Genomic DNA, 16,371 nt, shown 5'->3' on the forward strand with positions numbered 1-16,371 from the left:
TTGCTCAGAAGTTACGTTGCGTCTTTATCAAGTTGTTTAGATAGTTGTTTAGTTGACATTGCGTTGTCTTTTTCTGATTATTTTAGCTAATAGTATTGCCCCGTGCAGGTCCGGGTGTTAAAAGAATAGGCCTGCAGCAGCGCTAAGCTTGTCGTAAAAGGCGACTAAATAGTGCTTGGAACCCTAGCCAGGGGCTAGGGCGCTCTGCCCACAGAGCAACTGGGATGTGTGCCCCAGGTGGTGGAATGGGGTACCCCTGGCGTGTTACATGCAGGGGTTGTCAGGCTATAATACGAAAAACCTGACTGTAAACTATAGTGGTGCACCGTGTTGGGAAAGATGCCACGTTCCTCGCACGTTCACGTTACAAAACCCTACTGTGGTATTCTCCGGGAGTAGGAACCATAGCGCTCCGCCACAGGAGACTAAATTGCCCGACCCTACCCACCTCTCCCTATTCCCAGTGGCAATCAAAATTTGTCGACCCCATTGTCCTTGTGTCCCGTCCCATTTTTCATTTCATCATCATTTCATGTTCATTTTATCATCAATTTCATGTTCATCGCCTGCATATAGCTGAAATATTGGTGCTCGGACGTTAAACCCCAACAATCAATCAAGCAATTCTTTCGTCTATGGCAATATCCCTTCAGCACCTGCGTATGGATTTTTCATATATGTTATCCCCGTGCATGTCCGGGTGTCAAAATAATAGGCCTGCAGCAGCGCTAAGCTTGTCGTAAAAGGCGACTAAATAGTGCTCAGAAAATTAGCCGGGGGCTAGGCGCTCTGCCCACAGAGCAACTGTGATGTGTGCACCAGGTGGTGGAATGGGGTACCCCTGGCGTGTCACATGCTGAGGTTGTCAGGCTATAATACGGAAAACCTGACCGCAAACCATAGTGGTGCACCCTGTTGGGAAAGATGTCACGTTCCTCGCACGGTAAGGAACCCTGCTGTGGTATTTGATAGGAGTAGGAACCATAGGGCTCCGCCACAGGAGGCTAAATTGCCCGACCTTACCCACCTCTCCCTATTTCCAGTGGCAATCAAAACTTGTCGACCCTTGTGTCCCATCCTTTTTTTCATTTCATCATCATTTCATGTTCATTTTGTCATCCTTGTCATGTTCATCGTCTGAATATAGCTGAAATATTGCTGCTCGGACGTTAAACCCAAACAAACAAACGAAAGTATTGTACAAGATTTTCATCTTGTTTTTATATGATAGCAGTTATCCTAAAAAGTTGGATACCACCCCTTCTCTGTGTCTTTTAATATGTTTACGGAGACGTTTGTAAAATATCATTTTGTTGCATATTTTAGAACTCACTTACTAAAGTGACCAAGATCCCAGCGGAAATCAAATGAATGTAATCCAGATATGTAAAACAGATAATCACAACAAAGAACATAAAGTAACTAAAATAATAGATACAAAGTAGCGTAAAAAGTAAATGAGCAACTCAGACTCCACTAAAAACTGGGAGCTGTCAGCATGGACCAGGTGCACTGGTAGGGTAAGCGTCCCCTGCTTTTCTAAAAACACCCGCCGAGTTGCTCATACAAAGTCAAGCCCGGGGTAGACGAAGGGGACAGGAAGACTATGACACTTTGAACAAATCAGTTTTCATGGTGCAGATGGATACACTGTAACGATCTACGAGTTCATGATGACGACCATAAAACTTCTGTAATGAACTTTAGTTCCAACGAAACTGAATGTTTTTATTGTCAATATCTGGGGATATTAGCTATTTAGTGATTTTGAATTTCAATATCTCTCTACGGTATGATTACACAGCCACAAAGTGATTTTTCGTGCTTCAATTATAAAATGTAGTGATCGCCAAAAGATCCATGAGTTTGAACCCAGTCACCACCTATTTTCGCATTGACAGGATTCGATGCACTGACGAAGAAATAAAAATTTTCAGCTCTTGCACGGTCACTGAAATATACACCTTTATACTAAATTTCACATCAAACTTTGTCGAATTATTTAATTTAAAGATGAACATTTTCTTTCTTTTATTTCTAAATTGGATGTGCATTACATCACCGCCTTTTGGGCGGTAAAATGGAAGATATAATTAAATGTAGTCTTTTCTTTATTGACAAATATTTTGATTACTAGTGTATGGTGTTATTTGTGCAGATAGAACTTAGAATAATTACATCACGTTGGCTTTTGAAGTCAGTTTAATTATGTGTCAGCTTTGTAATTAGAAATTGGTGTTTTTCTGACCTTAGTGAAATGAAACATCTTAATTCTATCATTTCTGACTGGCTAATCCATGGAAATGACATAATTTATGTCACGATTAAATTCAAAAGTATGAGTAAAGAAAGCCAGGATGAAATAAAATATCCACAGAATTCAATACGCTAGTAATGTACAAATGTTCAAAGGTATTTTGCAATGACACAGGTATGCTTTGTTAACTTAACTGTCTCACTAGAGTTCAAAAGACACTTAATGATTTTTTCAAACACACGGTTATCACGTGGTATAGTAAGTACATTGTTCTTGGTACATTAGTCTGTAGTCTAGCAAAGTGAACAAAAATCAAGAAAACAAAATTTTAAAAAGTTCATTAACAAAAGTGGCATTAAGTCAAAACCTGTAGGCAGATGTCATAATGAAAGAAGCATACTGCTCACATTGTTAAAGTATAATGTGAACGGGTTTGGTACATTTTGTTTGGAAAATATCATCCTGTGTTTTGTTGAGCCCCTGTCTGAGCACTGAGGTATTTAATGTTTTCCTTATTAAGGGTGGTAAGTTAAATCTGTATCTGCTACTGACACATCAATACAAAATATTTTCAGTAGTTACCAATGCAAAGTAAGGATGGGTTTGAATTTGGTACAAGATTTAATTCTATTTACTGACAACATATGTAAGAAATACAGCAGCAACAAAGTGCAGGATCGATAGCTCTTGTATTATACAGACACCTACAAAGCAACACATGCGTACTCCTCCTGTATAAGTCAACTTTCAAAAATAATGGTGACAATTCAAGTAAAACATAAATATTTTATTTTACATGATATGTACATTATGAACAACAAAAATGTTTCTATTATGTATTTTGGCAAGTCTGGAAGTTTTTGCAAAGGGCCCTATTCACACAGGCAACATCTATATTTTTACATTCTTGAAATCATTACAAAAATGTTTATGAAAAAACGACATGAATTCTACAAATGCAAATTTATCAAATGTATATCGTGATAATTTAGAAAACATAGACATATTAAAAAATACATGCATGGTGATCATTTCCCAATATGTTAACATACAAGCAAAAGCATATTAAATGTTTATAAAATGGAATGATCTTAACGATATAAACATAAGTAAAATAAAAAAAAAACAACAAGCAAAATTTTAACCACATCGTGGAATAAGATTTACACAAACACTATACAGATATCACAGACATAATCACGATGATATGAATCATCAAACCTCTCGGTTCCTTCCCTCGAACAATTGGTAAAACATACAGATACGTGCAGACGTGTTTGTCAAATGCGTATTGCGTTTGCAGCCACACGCCGTCATTAGTGTATCAGTAAAGTATTTATTTCGGTGTTTCAGAAAACAGAATTCTGTCGGTCTGTTTTTGTCATGGGAGGGTCGGTTGTCGAACAATGTTTTCGAAAACAAATAAGCTAGCTTCCAATGTGAAAAAAACATTCAGAAGCAAGTACTAACTTTGCCCGCAAAGATGAACACGACACTGAGTAGTTTAAATCAAATCCTACGTCTAGGATTTATTTGCATGTATATTCCTCTGTCCGCTCACTACACTTATTACAGTTGACGTAACAACACCAGTGAAATTTACAATTGCACGTCCATGTTTTTGTGTATTGGTGGGTATTGTAACCACGCCCACAGCACATTAAATCACAACCGTCAGTTTCGGTTGATGTACGATTGCATGTTCTCCCGACAGTTCCTAGCGATCCTTTTATAGGATCGTAGTCGCAATAGTTTGGTGATTTTTCTAAATACACAAGATCTGATCGTCTTGGCTTTGTGTGTTTGTTTTTTGATCGCTTTACAATTAAATGGGAGGAGAGCTTATTTCTCTTAAACTTCAATGTAGTCACTAGTTTTGTTCTCCCATATTTTGTCATTATATAGTTTCCTATTTTCCTAAATGGTGGTAATGTTCTCCAGCATGTCTTTGTTGTACATGATCCTGAAACACCATGACACTTGCACACGGTCTCCATATTTTCTTTAACCGCCTGAAAAAAAAGTAAATTGGAGTGAACTTAAATATTGTGTAAATAATGATTAATTTGCACACTGCCATTAAGTTTAAGATCTGACGGATTGTCTGCTTGTTTTTGGGCTGGAATTGGGTATGTATCGTTTTCTCTAAGGTAAGACCCATCTGATTTTTAGGTGATTGATTTTTAAGTTATAAATTTCAGTTAGAAAGCACACGATGGTTTGTAAATCTCAAAATATATTCTAACAAGCCTAAAAGAATTGACGACTTTTGGAATCTGTTAGAACCATATAACTGTTATGTTAAACACATTTATATCTTTTGGTATTTGTATTATAGTTTAAAAAAGTAGTTAACAGAACTCTACATTTTTTGATACTGTTTTGTTTAAGCAAAATGCGCATGTTGATGGGTACTTTTTATCACTGATAGAGACTATTCACGCGAAACAAATTACAGTTCCAAGAGAAGGGAACCGTAGTGTATGTACATCTGCGTTCCTATAGTTTGCAAACGCATTAAATCATTCAATAATCAGCCGTCCAAACCTTCAGTATTGTAAATTAATCAATTAAATTCACAACAAATTTGATACTCTGACCAGGAATGATTCAAGTCTCCGATGTTATGATCAAAGAGCGTATTTCTTTGGCAATTTTCAGTATGTCTAATATACCATAATTAATTACCGGGATCGCGTATGATAATGTTTAACGTTTAATTAAATATAAGATAGTTTGATAAAGTCATCAACGGAAATATACAAAATCTTGATCTAAATACCCTTACTGAAATCAAGATCCTGGACAAGATAAGTCTATGTATTCAACATCAAAGGAACATGTTTGAAACCAGATCCTACCCCACCGCTATAAACTGTACTTAGTTTATGGTAATAGACATATTGAATTAATATGTTGGTTCCTTTACAGTATAAAAACTTTTGATTTGATTATTTTTTCCTTTAGGGTTCACCATGTTTGACCATGGAATTACCCATTAAACCCTCTTGCTGAAGTAAAATACGTGAATCCAGCAAAAGATAAAGTAAATAAATATTTCTTTCCCCGTAACCATACTAAAGTATCGTGATTCTGTTTAATTGGCGAAGCTTATCTGAAGCTATTCGATGACTGTATAAGTCGCAATTGTGCATTGCGAAGTAAATTTAGAGATGGTTTTTTTATGTTGTGCTTGTAGATAGTTTGATTTAAAAATGATCATGAAAAGACCATACTGATGTCTTATGGTAATGAATTAAAACCGGTACGAATTATGAACATTATGTAAGTTGTAGTGTTTCAGAGAAACATAAAAAGGTGAAAAAAAGTTGGACTTGAAATTCATTGATAAAAGTCTATTCATTATGTAGATTTATTTACGACTTAATTAATGTTAATTGATACAATTATGATTTTAATTATTGAAATTGTGACACGAGGCGTAGATACACCCTCAATTGTTATAGGTCAAAACTGGGATTCTCCAGTATATAGTTTTCAGATTTGCTTTAAGCATTCAAATCATTTGACAAGACAGATAATTGTTTTTGGTGATTTTATCTCTGCTTGTATGGATAGACTATTACGTATGTTTATTTATGTGCAACAGATTATTGGGAGATTATTGCGCTAGAGTCATAATTGTATCTTGTGTATAGACAGGTGTCATAAATACAATTAAAGGACGGGGTGACAATTTTGTCATTCTTAAGTCTCTTCAAAATTATATCTTTACTTCTATAACATTTTGTAGCAATTAAGGGAGTATTTTCAGTATTCCTGAAGTTTCAATAAAAAAAACTTCATCTATTCAAATTCATAACAATTCCAGTACGGGATGTATCCATAGGACAAGATCTACGATACAAGATAGTAATGGTGAACTATAAAAGTTGTTAACAATTTTGGTTTTAAAATTCACCCCTAAGAGACTCTTGTTCTAGTACTGTCGCTGCTAAGTTTACACTACTTAGTTATGAGCAGTTTTACGTGTCTTTGTAAACTAAGAAACAATCAAAAGTTTACGCTTTATTAAATCACCCGAAAGACAAGGAATTAAATATGTGCTAATTAAGCATTGATTTGTGAGGGCAAAGGTCACGTGTCATGGATTCACAAAAGATCACAAAGTTGTTTTATGGGTATCAGCTAGGTGCCCTCGGTGTTCAATTTCATTGTAGGGTTTAAATCTTGATAATTAAAACCTAAAAAGGACTAACAACTTGTTCTTAAATATCCTCTTAAGAAGTATTTTGCATAGCCCAAACTGTAAGTTGCATTCTGTTATCACAAATCAACATGAAATAAAAGATGATTCGACTTTTACATGTACATTGATGACAGAATGCATGTTATACATTTGTATGTATGTTTATGTTTATATTCACATTAATTGTGAGCGAAGAAACTGTCCATTTTAAGGACAGGAAATTTACACTTGTTTTGGCTCATGCCTTGTCTCGACATTTTCTTGTATATATACAAATAACTTTTGACTGACTTATTTTTAAAAGACGAAAAATATTTAATAATTTTAATTTCAATGATAAAAAATGTAACATTTTATTTTGTTCCTTTAACCACTCTAATACCTTTCATATTATATTTTCTTCAGCAATCTACTACGTGTAAGAGTGTTTCAAAAATGTTTTTTTTAACATTCAGCATCTTGATGATTTAGAAGATGCAGTGATTGATTTCTTCATCTTCTTGTCGACCGTCTCTCTAATTTTTATTAAAATTTATTTTTTAAATGTAATTTATCGAATAAAGCTTTATTTCAATCGCTCAAAATGACCATTTCTCTTGCAATCCATTTAAGATGGTAGTGTTTTTTTTTTTTTGTTGTTGACAATATCTCCTTAACACATTCTACACTAAAGCAATGCAAGAAACATATGAATAGCTTTGTATTGTATTATTTGGCCGAACACTTTTTAATGTATAAGAGACGGTAAAAGAAATTTATTTCTTTTCGGTACTAATTATGACAAGTATATTTGACTGAATTTACATAAATAATTTCAAAGCATTCGAGATCACTTATAAGAGGACACCCTAAAATTGAATCACAATGCTCGACGAGTACTTAGTTTTGACAACGAAATTTCTATAATGTACTCCAATTTGAATAAAAATAATGATAAGAATGATATGTTATAAATATGCAACATTAGATTTGTGCAAGGTAGAGATATCACTATATAAAGGGAGTTTAGGTCGCTTAAAGACAAATATCTTCAACATGAAATTTTCTTTCTAAGAGAAAAATGATGTCATCTTTCAAAAACAGGTCACCTCTGTCATGCGATAGGCCTATTTATCCCCATTGACAATAAATAAAACTGACACTTGCGAAGATATTCTCAGAACAAAGGCTATTCCGTCATAATTGGTGTCATGCCGTTGAATTATCATGGAACAAGTAATTTTTCGTGTTGGGTGACTTTAATTTTTGGTTATATGATACCTATTTTTATCTATTTAATTTCTATCCCATATGAGGTGCACCAGCTTACTCCTTAATGTACAATGGTAGAATTTATTAAGTGCTGCCAGTTGCACTATCGCGGACTTAAATCTTTGTCATTCATAAATAGAATTATGATATATGTCAGGTTAATAATTCCTTGCAAATTGTACATGAATGGATTACTCTAAGTCTAGTGGAACTTATTGGGCATTTTGCTCTCAAATTATGGTAAATAAACAGTAAAGCTGTTAAAAGCGCATTTATAAATTTAGGTATACCACTGAAGTACTGGAAAGACATACATTATAACATCCAAAATCAGCTGTTAAATAAAAAGGTCGCACTTTAAACCGTAGCTAGGCCATCAAAGGACAGATTTTCAATTAAGAAATTGAAGAAAGCAATTCATGAATAATCTACTGCAAAGGATGAAATATTTAATTTCGCTAAAGTTTTAATTATTATGATTACAACCAATCTTGGCTCTAAAAAAGGGAAATCAAGAGAACCAAGATTCGAACGGTAATCAAAAGAATGTTATCAGGATAAAGACTAGAAAGTGAAAATAGACAACAAAAACAATAATAAAAAAGGGAAAATAATGTAATGAACAAAATACGCAAATTAAGACGTACACAGAAACAAATTTAAATAAGCAACACAGACTCAACAAAAAACTGGGAGCATGGACTAGAAGCCCCCGTAGGGTATGAGTCCTTTGCTCTTCTAGGAACACCAATCGTGTTGCTCATAAAATGTCACGTGTTGGTGAAAAGGAATGAAAGTCAATGCAAAATCCACCCAATCTTGTTAGTTATGAATGATTATATTGATATACTCTTTAAGGTGGGATTTTCAATTAACTCCACTTGCATTTCAGAACATAATGAATCTCAACAGCATATTTTGAATCTGTTTAAAAGAACAATCTGTTTTGAAGCGTCAAAGAACGTAAAATATTCTTATTGAAGTAATTAATACGAGTAATGTAAAAACGAAGGTTGGTTATGTCATGATGACGGCTAAGCGTCACAAAAACAATTTTAAAATAGAACAAGAGGTCTATAATGAAGTATAGTATGTATATGTTAGCTTGAACAGGGCTATATAAACTAGTTAAGTGCGTGTAATATGTGTAGGAAAAAGAAATAAGAATTGTAGAACTTCTACTCAGTTATTCACCAAGATGACTTGCTTCTGCCTAACGGTATAGACCTATTCCGAATATCTAAATTAACTGTAAACGCAATTACGAAATTTCAAAATATCGTCTTTGGTACGATGGGGCGTGGGAGATTTAACTATTACCGGCCAATTTATTACTATATTTATGACTTACTCTAGTATAGTCTCAAGTTGGATTAAATGATCTGATATTGAAAATGTCCGTTTCAATGCAAATATTTAGATAAATTAAATTATTAAAAGAATTATTCTGACAGTTTTAAACGAATCAATAGTACCGATTTGCGATCTGCAAATAATATGTATCATTTTAAAAAGAAATCATTTATAATATCCGTTAATTACATCACTGTTACGAGGACGACTATTCACAATGAATGGAACTGTAATTCATCTTGATGAGAGCTTGGACCACCTTGGGTTGTATAGAAACAATATTTACAGAGAACGAACTACTTGTAATTTAAAATTAAATGTATATCATAGATTTACTGACAACCTAATCAAATAAAAGATTGATAGTCAAAAATGTTGACACAATCTTTGTTTAATATTTTTGTAAAGAGATGATACTCAAGAAAATATTTTAAAATAGAAAAATAAAATCAATTAAGAATTTGAACGGCGGTATTTGACAAGTCCCTCGCAGAGAATTACTCAGTGTTTCAGAATGTATTCCTCGTTTCTTTATAATGTGGTGCCCTCTTTGATCTCAAAGGAAATTGGAATGTGAATATTTCATGTTAGTTAAGAATGACACAGCGAGATTATACTAACGTTAATATGACGCTCGGTTTTATAATGTGACAAATTACGAATATAAATGGTTGTCTTTCTATAATTTAGATTCTTTTCAAGGAAAACATGCATCAATAGCAATTACAAGCAAAAATAACAAGTTAGTGTTATTTTTTATCGTAAAAAAGGAAATAATAAACGTTTATTACAAAATGTGAACTACGTGTAGTGGTTTTTTTTTTTATTTTTATTTTAGTTTGTATGCTAATTGAACAAAAATGGACCACAGAAGTCTTCAATACAAACAAATAACAAACGCGTTTAACCTTTGTTAATATAGCTGACTGTTTGTGATATGAATACAGATATGATCAGTCGCTACTTGAACACCAACGCTTTTTGCGTTGCATTTGTGATATCGAAAATGCAGACAGCACAAATAACGGGTTTCTTCATTAATTAAGGTTTACTTTTGTTATCATTAGACACAGGTGTGAATTGACAAGTAGTACAGGTTTAAAGATAGTTGACTATTGATACAGAGACAGTATCTTAACGATGTGTCATTTAAAAAAAAACTAAATTGTTGAAACTTAAATATTAGCAAGACATGTAACGTACTTCAATTAAACACACATAGAGTCAAAACTATTAATAAAGCATTTAAATGAATGTTCATTTTTTCCTTTTGATTTGAGGAATTTTTAATTACTCCATTTCTGAAATTTGAATACGATATCACAAATGGGTATATCAAAACGTTTTATTTATTTCCCATAACATTCTCATATAAGTTCTGGTATTTACAGTTTGAAAAAATGCTCCGTGGATAACCTTAAAACTAAGAAAGGGACCACCAAGAGCCCAGTTAAAATATTTGCCATAATTGAAAAAAGGCAGTCATTGAAAATATGACTATTTAAGAGTTGTTATTGTATAAAATTTCTTTTCTTGTCGAAGTGCACCGTAAGCAAAATCTTAATTAGCATATTATAAACAAATTAAATTATTAATGGACGCCTCCTATAAAGCTTTATGCATGGTGGTGCTTTGAACCGTACTTTTGGTCAGGGTTATTAATAAAAGCCAACGTATAATTTTACAACGCTTAATTATTTTTTTCTTATTATTAACAATTAAAATGGAATTTCTGTGCATGTCCCTTTTAAAAGAACGACAAAAACAAGAAACTTAATGAGAATATTTTATTACATATATATTAATACAACTTATAATTCACATATCTTCTTTGAAGCATTATGTCTACATTAATTAATTGAGACAGCATTTTGGAATTTGTTAATGCGACGAATTGCCTAGTATATCATTATTTGGGTCTAAAATTTAAAAATAACTCGTTTCGTCGTGTAATTTGAATTGAAATTATAGACATTTCTAAGAGTCAAGGTCATGAAAAGATAGACACTCTGTCAAGTCAAACGGCATGCGTTGGTATGACATAACGAAGAAGAAAAGGGGAAATTTCATGGTCATCTTGAGGATCCTGTAACAGCAGGAAACATTGTCTATTTTGTATTAAGGGGATATGCAATACATTATAGTCATAATCAAATATATGTACTTTCCATGCTTACAGAATGACCATATACATATAATGAATAATGTTAACATGAAGTTTGTTGATAATAATGTTAACATGAAGTTTGTTAATGAATAATGTTTGTTTGTTTGTTGGGGTTTACCGTCCGAGCAGCAATATTTCAGCTATATTCAGACAATGAATATGAAATTGATGATAAAATGAACATGAACAAATTTTGATTGCCACTGGAAAAAGGGGAGATGGGTAAGATCGGGCAATTAAGCCTCCTGTGGCGGAGCGCAAAGGTTCCTACTCCTATCGAATACCACAGCAGGGTTCTTTAACGTGCGAGGAACGTGGCATCTTTCCCAACACGGTGCACCACTATGGTTTGCGGTCAGGTTTTATAGCCTGACAACCCCAGCATGCAACACACCAGGGTACCCCATTCCACCACCTGGGGCACACATCCCAGTTGCTCTGTAGGCAGAGCGCCCTAACTTCCGGCTAGAGTTTTGAGCACTATTTAGTCCCCTTTTACGACAAGCTTAGCGCTGCTGCAGGCCTATTCTTTTAACACCCGGACCTGCACGGGGAGTTAATGAATAATGTCAACATGAAGTTTGTTAATGAAAAATATTAACATGAAGTTTGAATATATCTTCGAAACTGCAGGTCCTTGTGATTTTACGGATCATTTATTTGTAATGGACCTTTCTTTGCCATTAACCTATTCTTTTATTACCTCATGCACTTTTATTGCATACCTGTGCAAAAGTAATAAAAATGACACTAAGTGTTATGACAAGAACAGGTTTGTAATCTTCCATGAAAATTGAATGTTATGTTTATTTTATAGCTAAGAAATGTTCACATTTGCATCCTTTTGGAGTGCTTTTTTGTTATGACGAGAAACGGTAAATAGATGTTTAAGTCACTGACTCTGTCTTCAAAAGACATTTTTAAGGTGCAAAAAGGTTTCAGCGTTATTTCAAGTTTATTTGCATGCATCATTGTTTGATCATACCAGCATCACAATATCATAAATTGTACATACAAAACCAGAAAGTAAATCCAACACCTGACCTACTGAAATCCGGTGCTACTGTTTGGGGCCATACATTGAAGTATGCAGAAGCATTATGATTTTTCTAGGAATACCAGTTTTCAGTTAATAAATTTGTTCTTTTTAGTGGTGTTCCTTGTCTTTTATTATGTTTATACTTGTATATGATACTATTATCACGTACCTGTGTTTTTGTTTCTAGTTTTAACTTTAGTTTGTTATGAATGTATATTTTTTTTAAAAATAAATTGCTTAAATTTTTATTGCTAAATTGACCTGACTCTTTAACGACATATTTCTATTTATTCATTTACAAGGGATACAATTCTTACACAACTAATGCAAACCTACAATCTTTACAAGACATTACATGTATTATGTAATTATTTCCATATTTCACGTGATGCAGTGCTCAAAATAGTAGTAGTTGTAATGGAGCAATGTAAGTTATCAAAGAAAAAAATACTAAATCAGGTAATTTCAGGTCGTTTTATCTGTTAGAAATCACTTTACATAAACTGCTTAAATTTATGGCCTGTTTTTCATATTTGTCTATATACATATCTATTGTATACGGGATGACAAATGTATCCTATATGATGGTATGCTTCGCCTATTATTATGTAAATTTTAAGACAGACGGTGCAAAAATATAAGCCGTAAAACCTGCCAAAATCCAAGATGCAGACCCAGTCATGAAAAACCGGCATTAAATTAAAGTCATATAAAATGAACTTGAGATTCTACTTCTTATTAAATTTATACCACTGTCATACATAATACATATTACCCTAAGTTGGGAGTAGGCAAATATAAGGTTATGGTTGGAGTTAATTTACTGAAAACTCATATACGATATTTTATCTAATGTATTGAAAAGTTTAGAATTATTCACATTATAGGGACAGTAACATGTTTTATTTAAGGGTTTATTATGTTTCGCCAGGGAAAATATCCAGTAAACTTCCCATTAAAACCTCAATCGATTTATCAAATGTCTTCATCTTTCAAATATGATGAACACAGCACAATATGTTAGAAATAATTTAGGACTTCTTATCGTTGGTGATCTTGGATAGAATATTCATATATAAAACCGAACAAATTATGGTCTTTTAACACATCCATTTTTGTAGGAACACATGAGACTAAACATAATTGAATGACATTTCAAGAGCAGTTTTATGGGGCTTTGGACATTTTTGACATTAGAAAAGTAACACGCAGCTAACATTAATGCATTAGTAATAAATAAATTAGTAAATGAAATAAAAACAATTCAAATATCAGTAAAATAAGCAAGAGCGTCAAATATAGAAGGGCAATTCAGAGACATCAAAATTCAAGTACATGGCCTAAACGCGAAGGCAGAAAACAGTGACGATCTACATACACAAAACAGAAATGCAATTACAGACAAAAAGTGAAGATAAGTAACCAATTGGAGATAGAAAATCAATTACATATCCTGGTCTTCCTTTGGTAAATACTGTCCATCTTATCAACTGTCAACGCCGTTTTGTAGAAAATAATTAGTGAAACATAAAGCCAAAACAATTACGGATAAAATAAGGGTCAAATCCGGTTTACCTGTTTCAAAAGAAATGTTTGTCATTGTATACGCTTAAAACAGTATATAATGACAGTAAAACATAATCATTTGACAATGTACTAATTACTTATCATAAAGTGTCAGTTAATCTGTCAAAAAGGCGAAAAGAATGTAGGATTCTTCCTCCACAATTTAACCAAATACAAATAGTACTTCATGTAAAAATAATGTGATTACCTAAATATATAGTCTGCTTAAAGCTACGATTAACATACTTGAGAAATTATTGATATGTTTACAAATTATACAAATATAGAGGTCATAACAATCTAAATTATAATTCATTAAGTATACTTAAATGAAGTGTGAAGGAATTTGCTATTTAATACGATAAGCATTAATACGTACAATGTACATAAATGTATTTCTACCATGTTTAACGAAATTTTCTACTTTACATTTAAAACTACTACAAAAAAACACGTGTTTTCTTCATTATAGTTTACAGCGTGTTAAATTGGTAACTACATTTGGATTAAGTTTACAATGAATCTTATGTCAATGCCAGAAATTTTTCTATTTTTTTATCGAAATTTGCCGTAGTATAAACATAGACTCCAATTATGTAGCCTCCTTGGACATACTCTGATTAAACTTATTGGTGATGGATTTAGCTTCCTACTTAAATATGTTTTTGGTTTTGAGTACTTCTTGTATATAATTTACATTTCAATCTTGAACTTCCTACGTATTTGGCTCTTATACTGCTGGTGAGAGATTACTGCTTGAAACACGTGTACAACATACAGACATTTTGAATATTCATATGATTGGCACTTTTTGTATCTAGACCTGTAGACATAGATGTAATCGTCCACCCAATGAAACTTTTATATGGCCTAATGCCCTTCCCACTAAGTATATCTTAATGCCCCTTTTTTCACGTGACAATTATAAGCGTTGACAATCAACATAGTTATAACCGTTTGATTTTTAAAGCAGTAATGAAATTTAGGAAACGATTCGGTAATTAATTACCGTGAACAACGAGACAAGTGTGGTCACGCGATTACGTCCATGATAACTAAATTTAGAGAGGATCTGATTACTATCAGTTTTGGACTGAATTGGGTCAAAGTTGTCATAGCAGATCGAAAGTCATATTAAGTTGTTAAACAATCAAATTACTTGATGACTTCTTGTCATACATTCTAACATGTGTAGGACTTAGTTTATGTAATGTAGTAGTTCAATCTTTGTGTCATTTTAAGGAATAGCTTATTAAGAGAACGTGAAACTTATAAATGAACTTTTACGTATATGTTTTCAGTTGTGTTCTTTATAATGTAATCTCGATTGTTCTAAGTGACATGCTTTAAACAATCTCAGACTTGACCACCCTTATGTTTGTCCTTCAACCTTGTTATAATTCATGTTATACATTTTGTTTAAATAAATGCTATTTCCGTATTCACATATACGGCAAAGAGCAAACATAAAATTTCTTTTAAAGACTTTCACATTAGTTGCTTAATATTGCACCTGTGACACCGAAATCTACATATTCTTTTATGTCTGTTCTAATGTTGATTAGTAAAAATCCATTTTACAACTCCAAATACAAATTGTCGCTGATATGAAACAATAATATAATAGTACACTCACCTTTCTCCCGGCTCTGTTGTTATGCATATTCATCAGTGATCGAGCATTTTCTCTAATTTCACGTGCGTCTAAAAATTTCCGCGAAAATTTAAGTCCATGTTTAATATCTGCACTACAACCTCCCCATTTCCAACCATTTGCATGATAGTGTCCACTCTTTTTAGATCTATCACAACTACATCGTTTTAATCGTCCTAAACTACAAGCTTGTGTTACTTCATATGTTACGCCGGCAGAGTTTATAGCATATGAAAATGCAGCTTCTTTGCTCCCTGAAACAAAGTAAGAATGCATTTAATGATATCAAGCATATAACAACAAGAAAAATAAGTGAATTTACCAAGCAAATCCTGACTACGAGTTAGCATCTAGTGCTCTGATCAAATTCAATGATTTATGCCAAGTATTACAATGCATAGACCCTTACCAGAACTGAAACTTGCAGAAACATTTTCGGTTCTCCAAAAGCTTACCCACTAAGTCAATTTGTTTGTAGTATGAATATTTATAGTGATATTACATGAAAGTTTCTTGAAATTATGTTTTCTCATTTTAGTATGTTGTATATAAATACCATAAGAAAATTTCGTTCCAGTACATGAAAAAATAGGTTCCTCTTCGATGTATATTTTATCCACATACCATTTCTGGTAAGCTTAGAAACACAATCTTCATATGTTACTAGCAACTTAAATTATGTTATTATCGTAAAGTACACAGTTAGTGAATAGTTAGAAAAATAAGGACCCATGCAGTTCCCTTTTCTACTCACGATTTGTGTGGGGTTTTTTTAAACATCATACTTATTTTGGCATTTACGACCTTGATAATGGGGTTTTAGAAAATTTTATACACATTTTATGTTCACTGTTACGTCATTATTTTGTTGGTA

The 16,371-nt window shown here is 32.9% G+C and overlaps 1 protein-coding gene across 3 annotated transcripts in view; it reads right to left on the minus strand.

Annotated features, from left to right (window-relative positions):
* Nucleotides 1-3,029: 3,029 nt before the first annotated feature.
* Nucleotides 3,030-16,371, minus strand: part of LOC148627682 (protein Wnt-7b-like) — a 57,237-nt gene continuing 43,895 nt past the window's right edge. For all 3 annotated transcript variants that reach the window (XM_088577036.1, XM_088577030.1, XM_088577040.1), the window contains 2 exons: nucleotides 15,480-15,751; nucleotides 3,030-4,269 (listed from right to left, as the gene is read on the minus strand). In XM_088577036.1, coding sequence (XP_088433162.1) covers nucleotides 3,787-4,269; nucleotides 15,480-15,751 — 755 coding nt within the window. In that variant the 3' untranslated portion in view covers nucleotides 3,030-3,786. The remainder of the gene's footprint in view (nucleotides 4,270-15,479; nucleotides 15,752-16,371) is intronic.

The sequence above is a fragment of the Perna viridis genome, chromosome 1 (genome assembly GCF_037379345.1).
Source record: "Perna viridis isolate PV_CMFRI_1.1 ecotype Kerala chromosome 1, ASM3737934v1, whole genome shotgun sequence".
Lineage (NCBI taxonomy): Eukaryota > Metazoa > Mollusca > Bivalvia > Mytilida > Mytilidae > Perna > Perna viridis.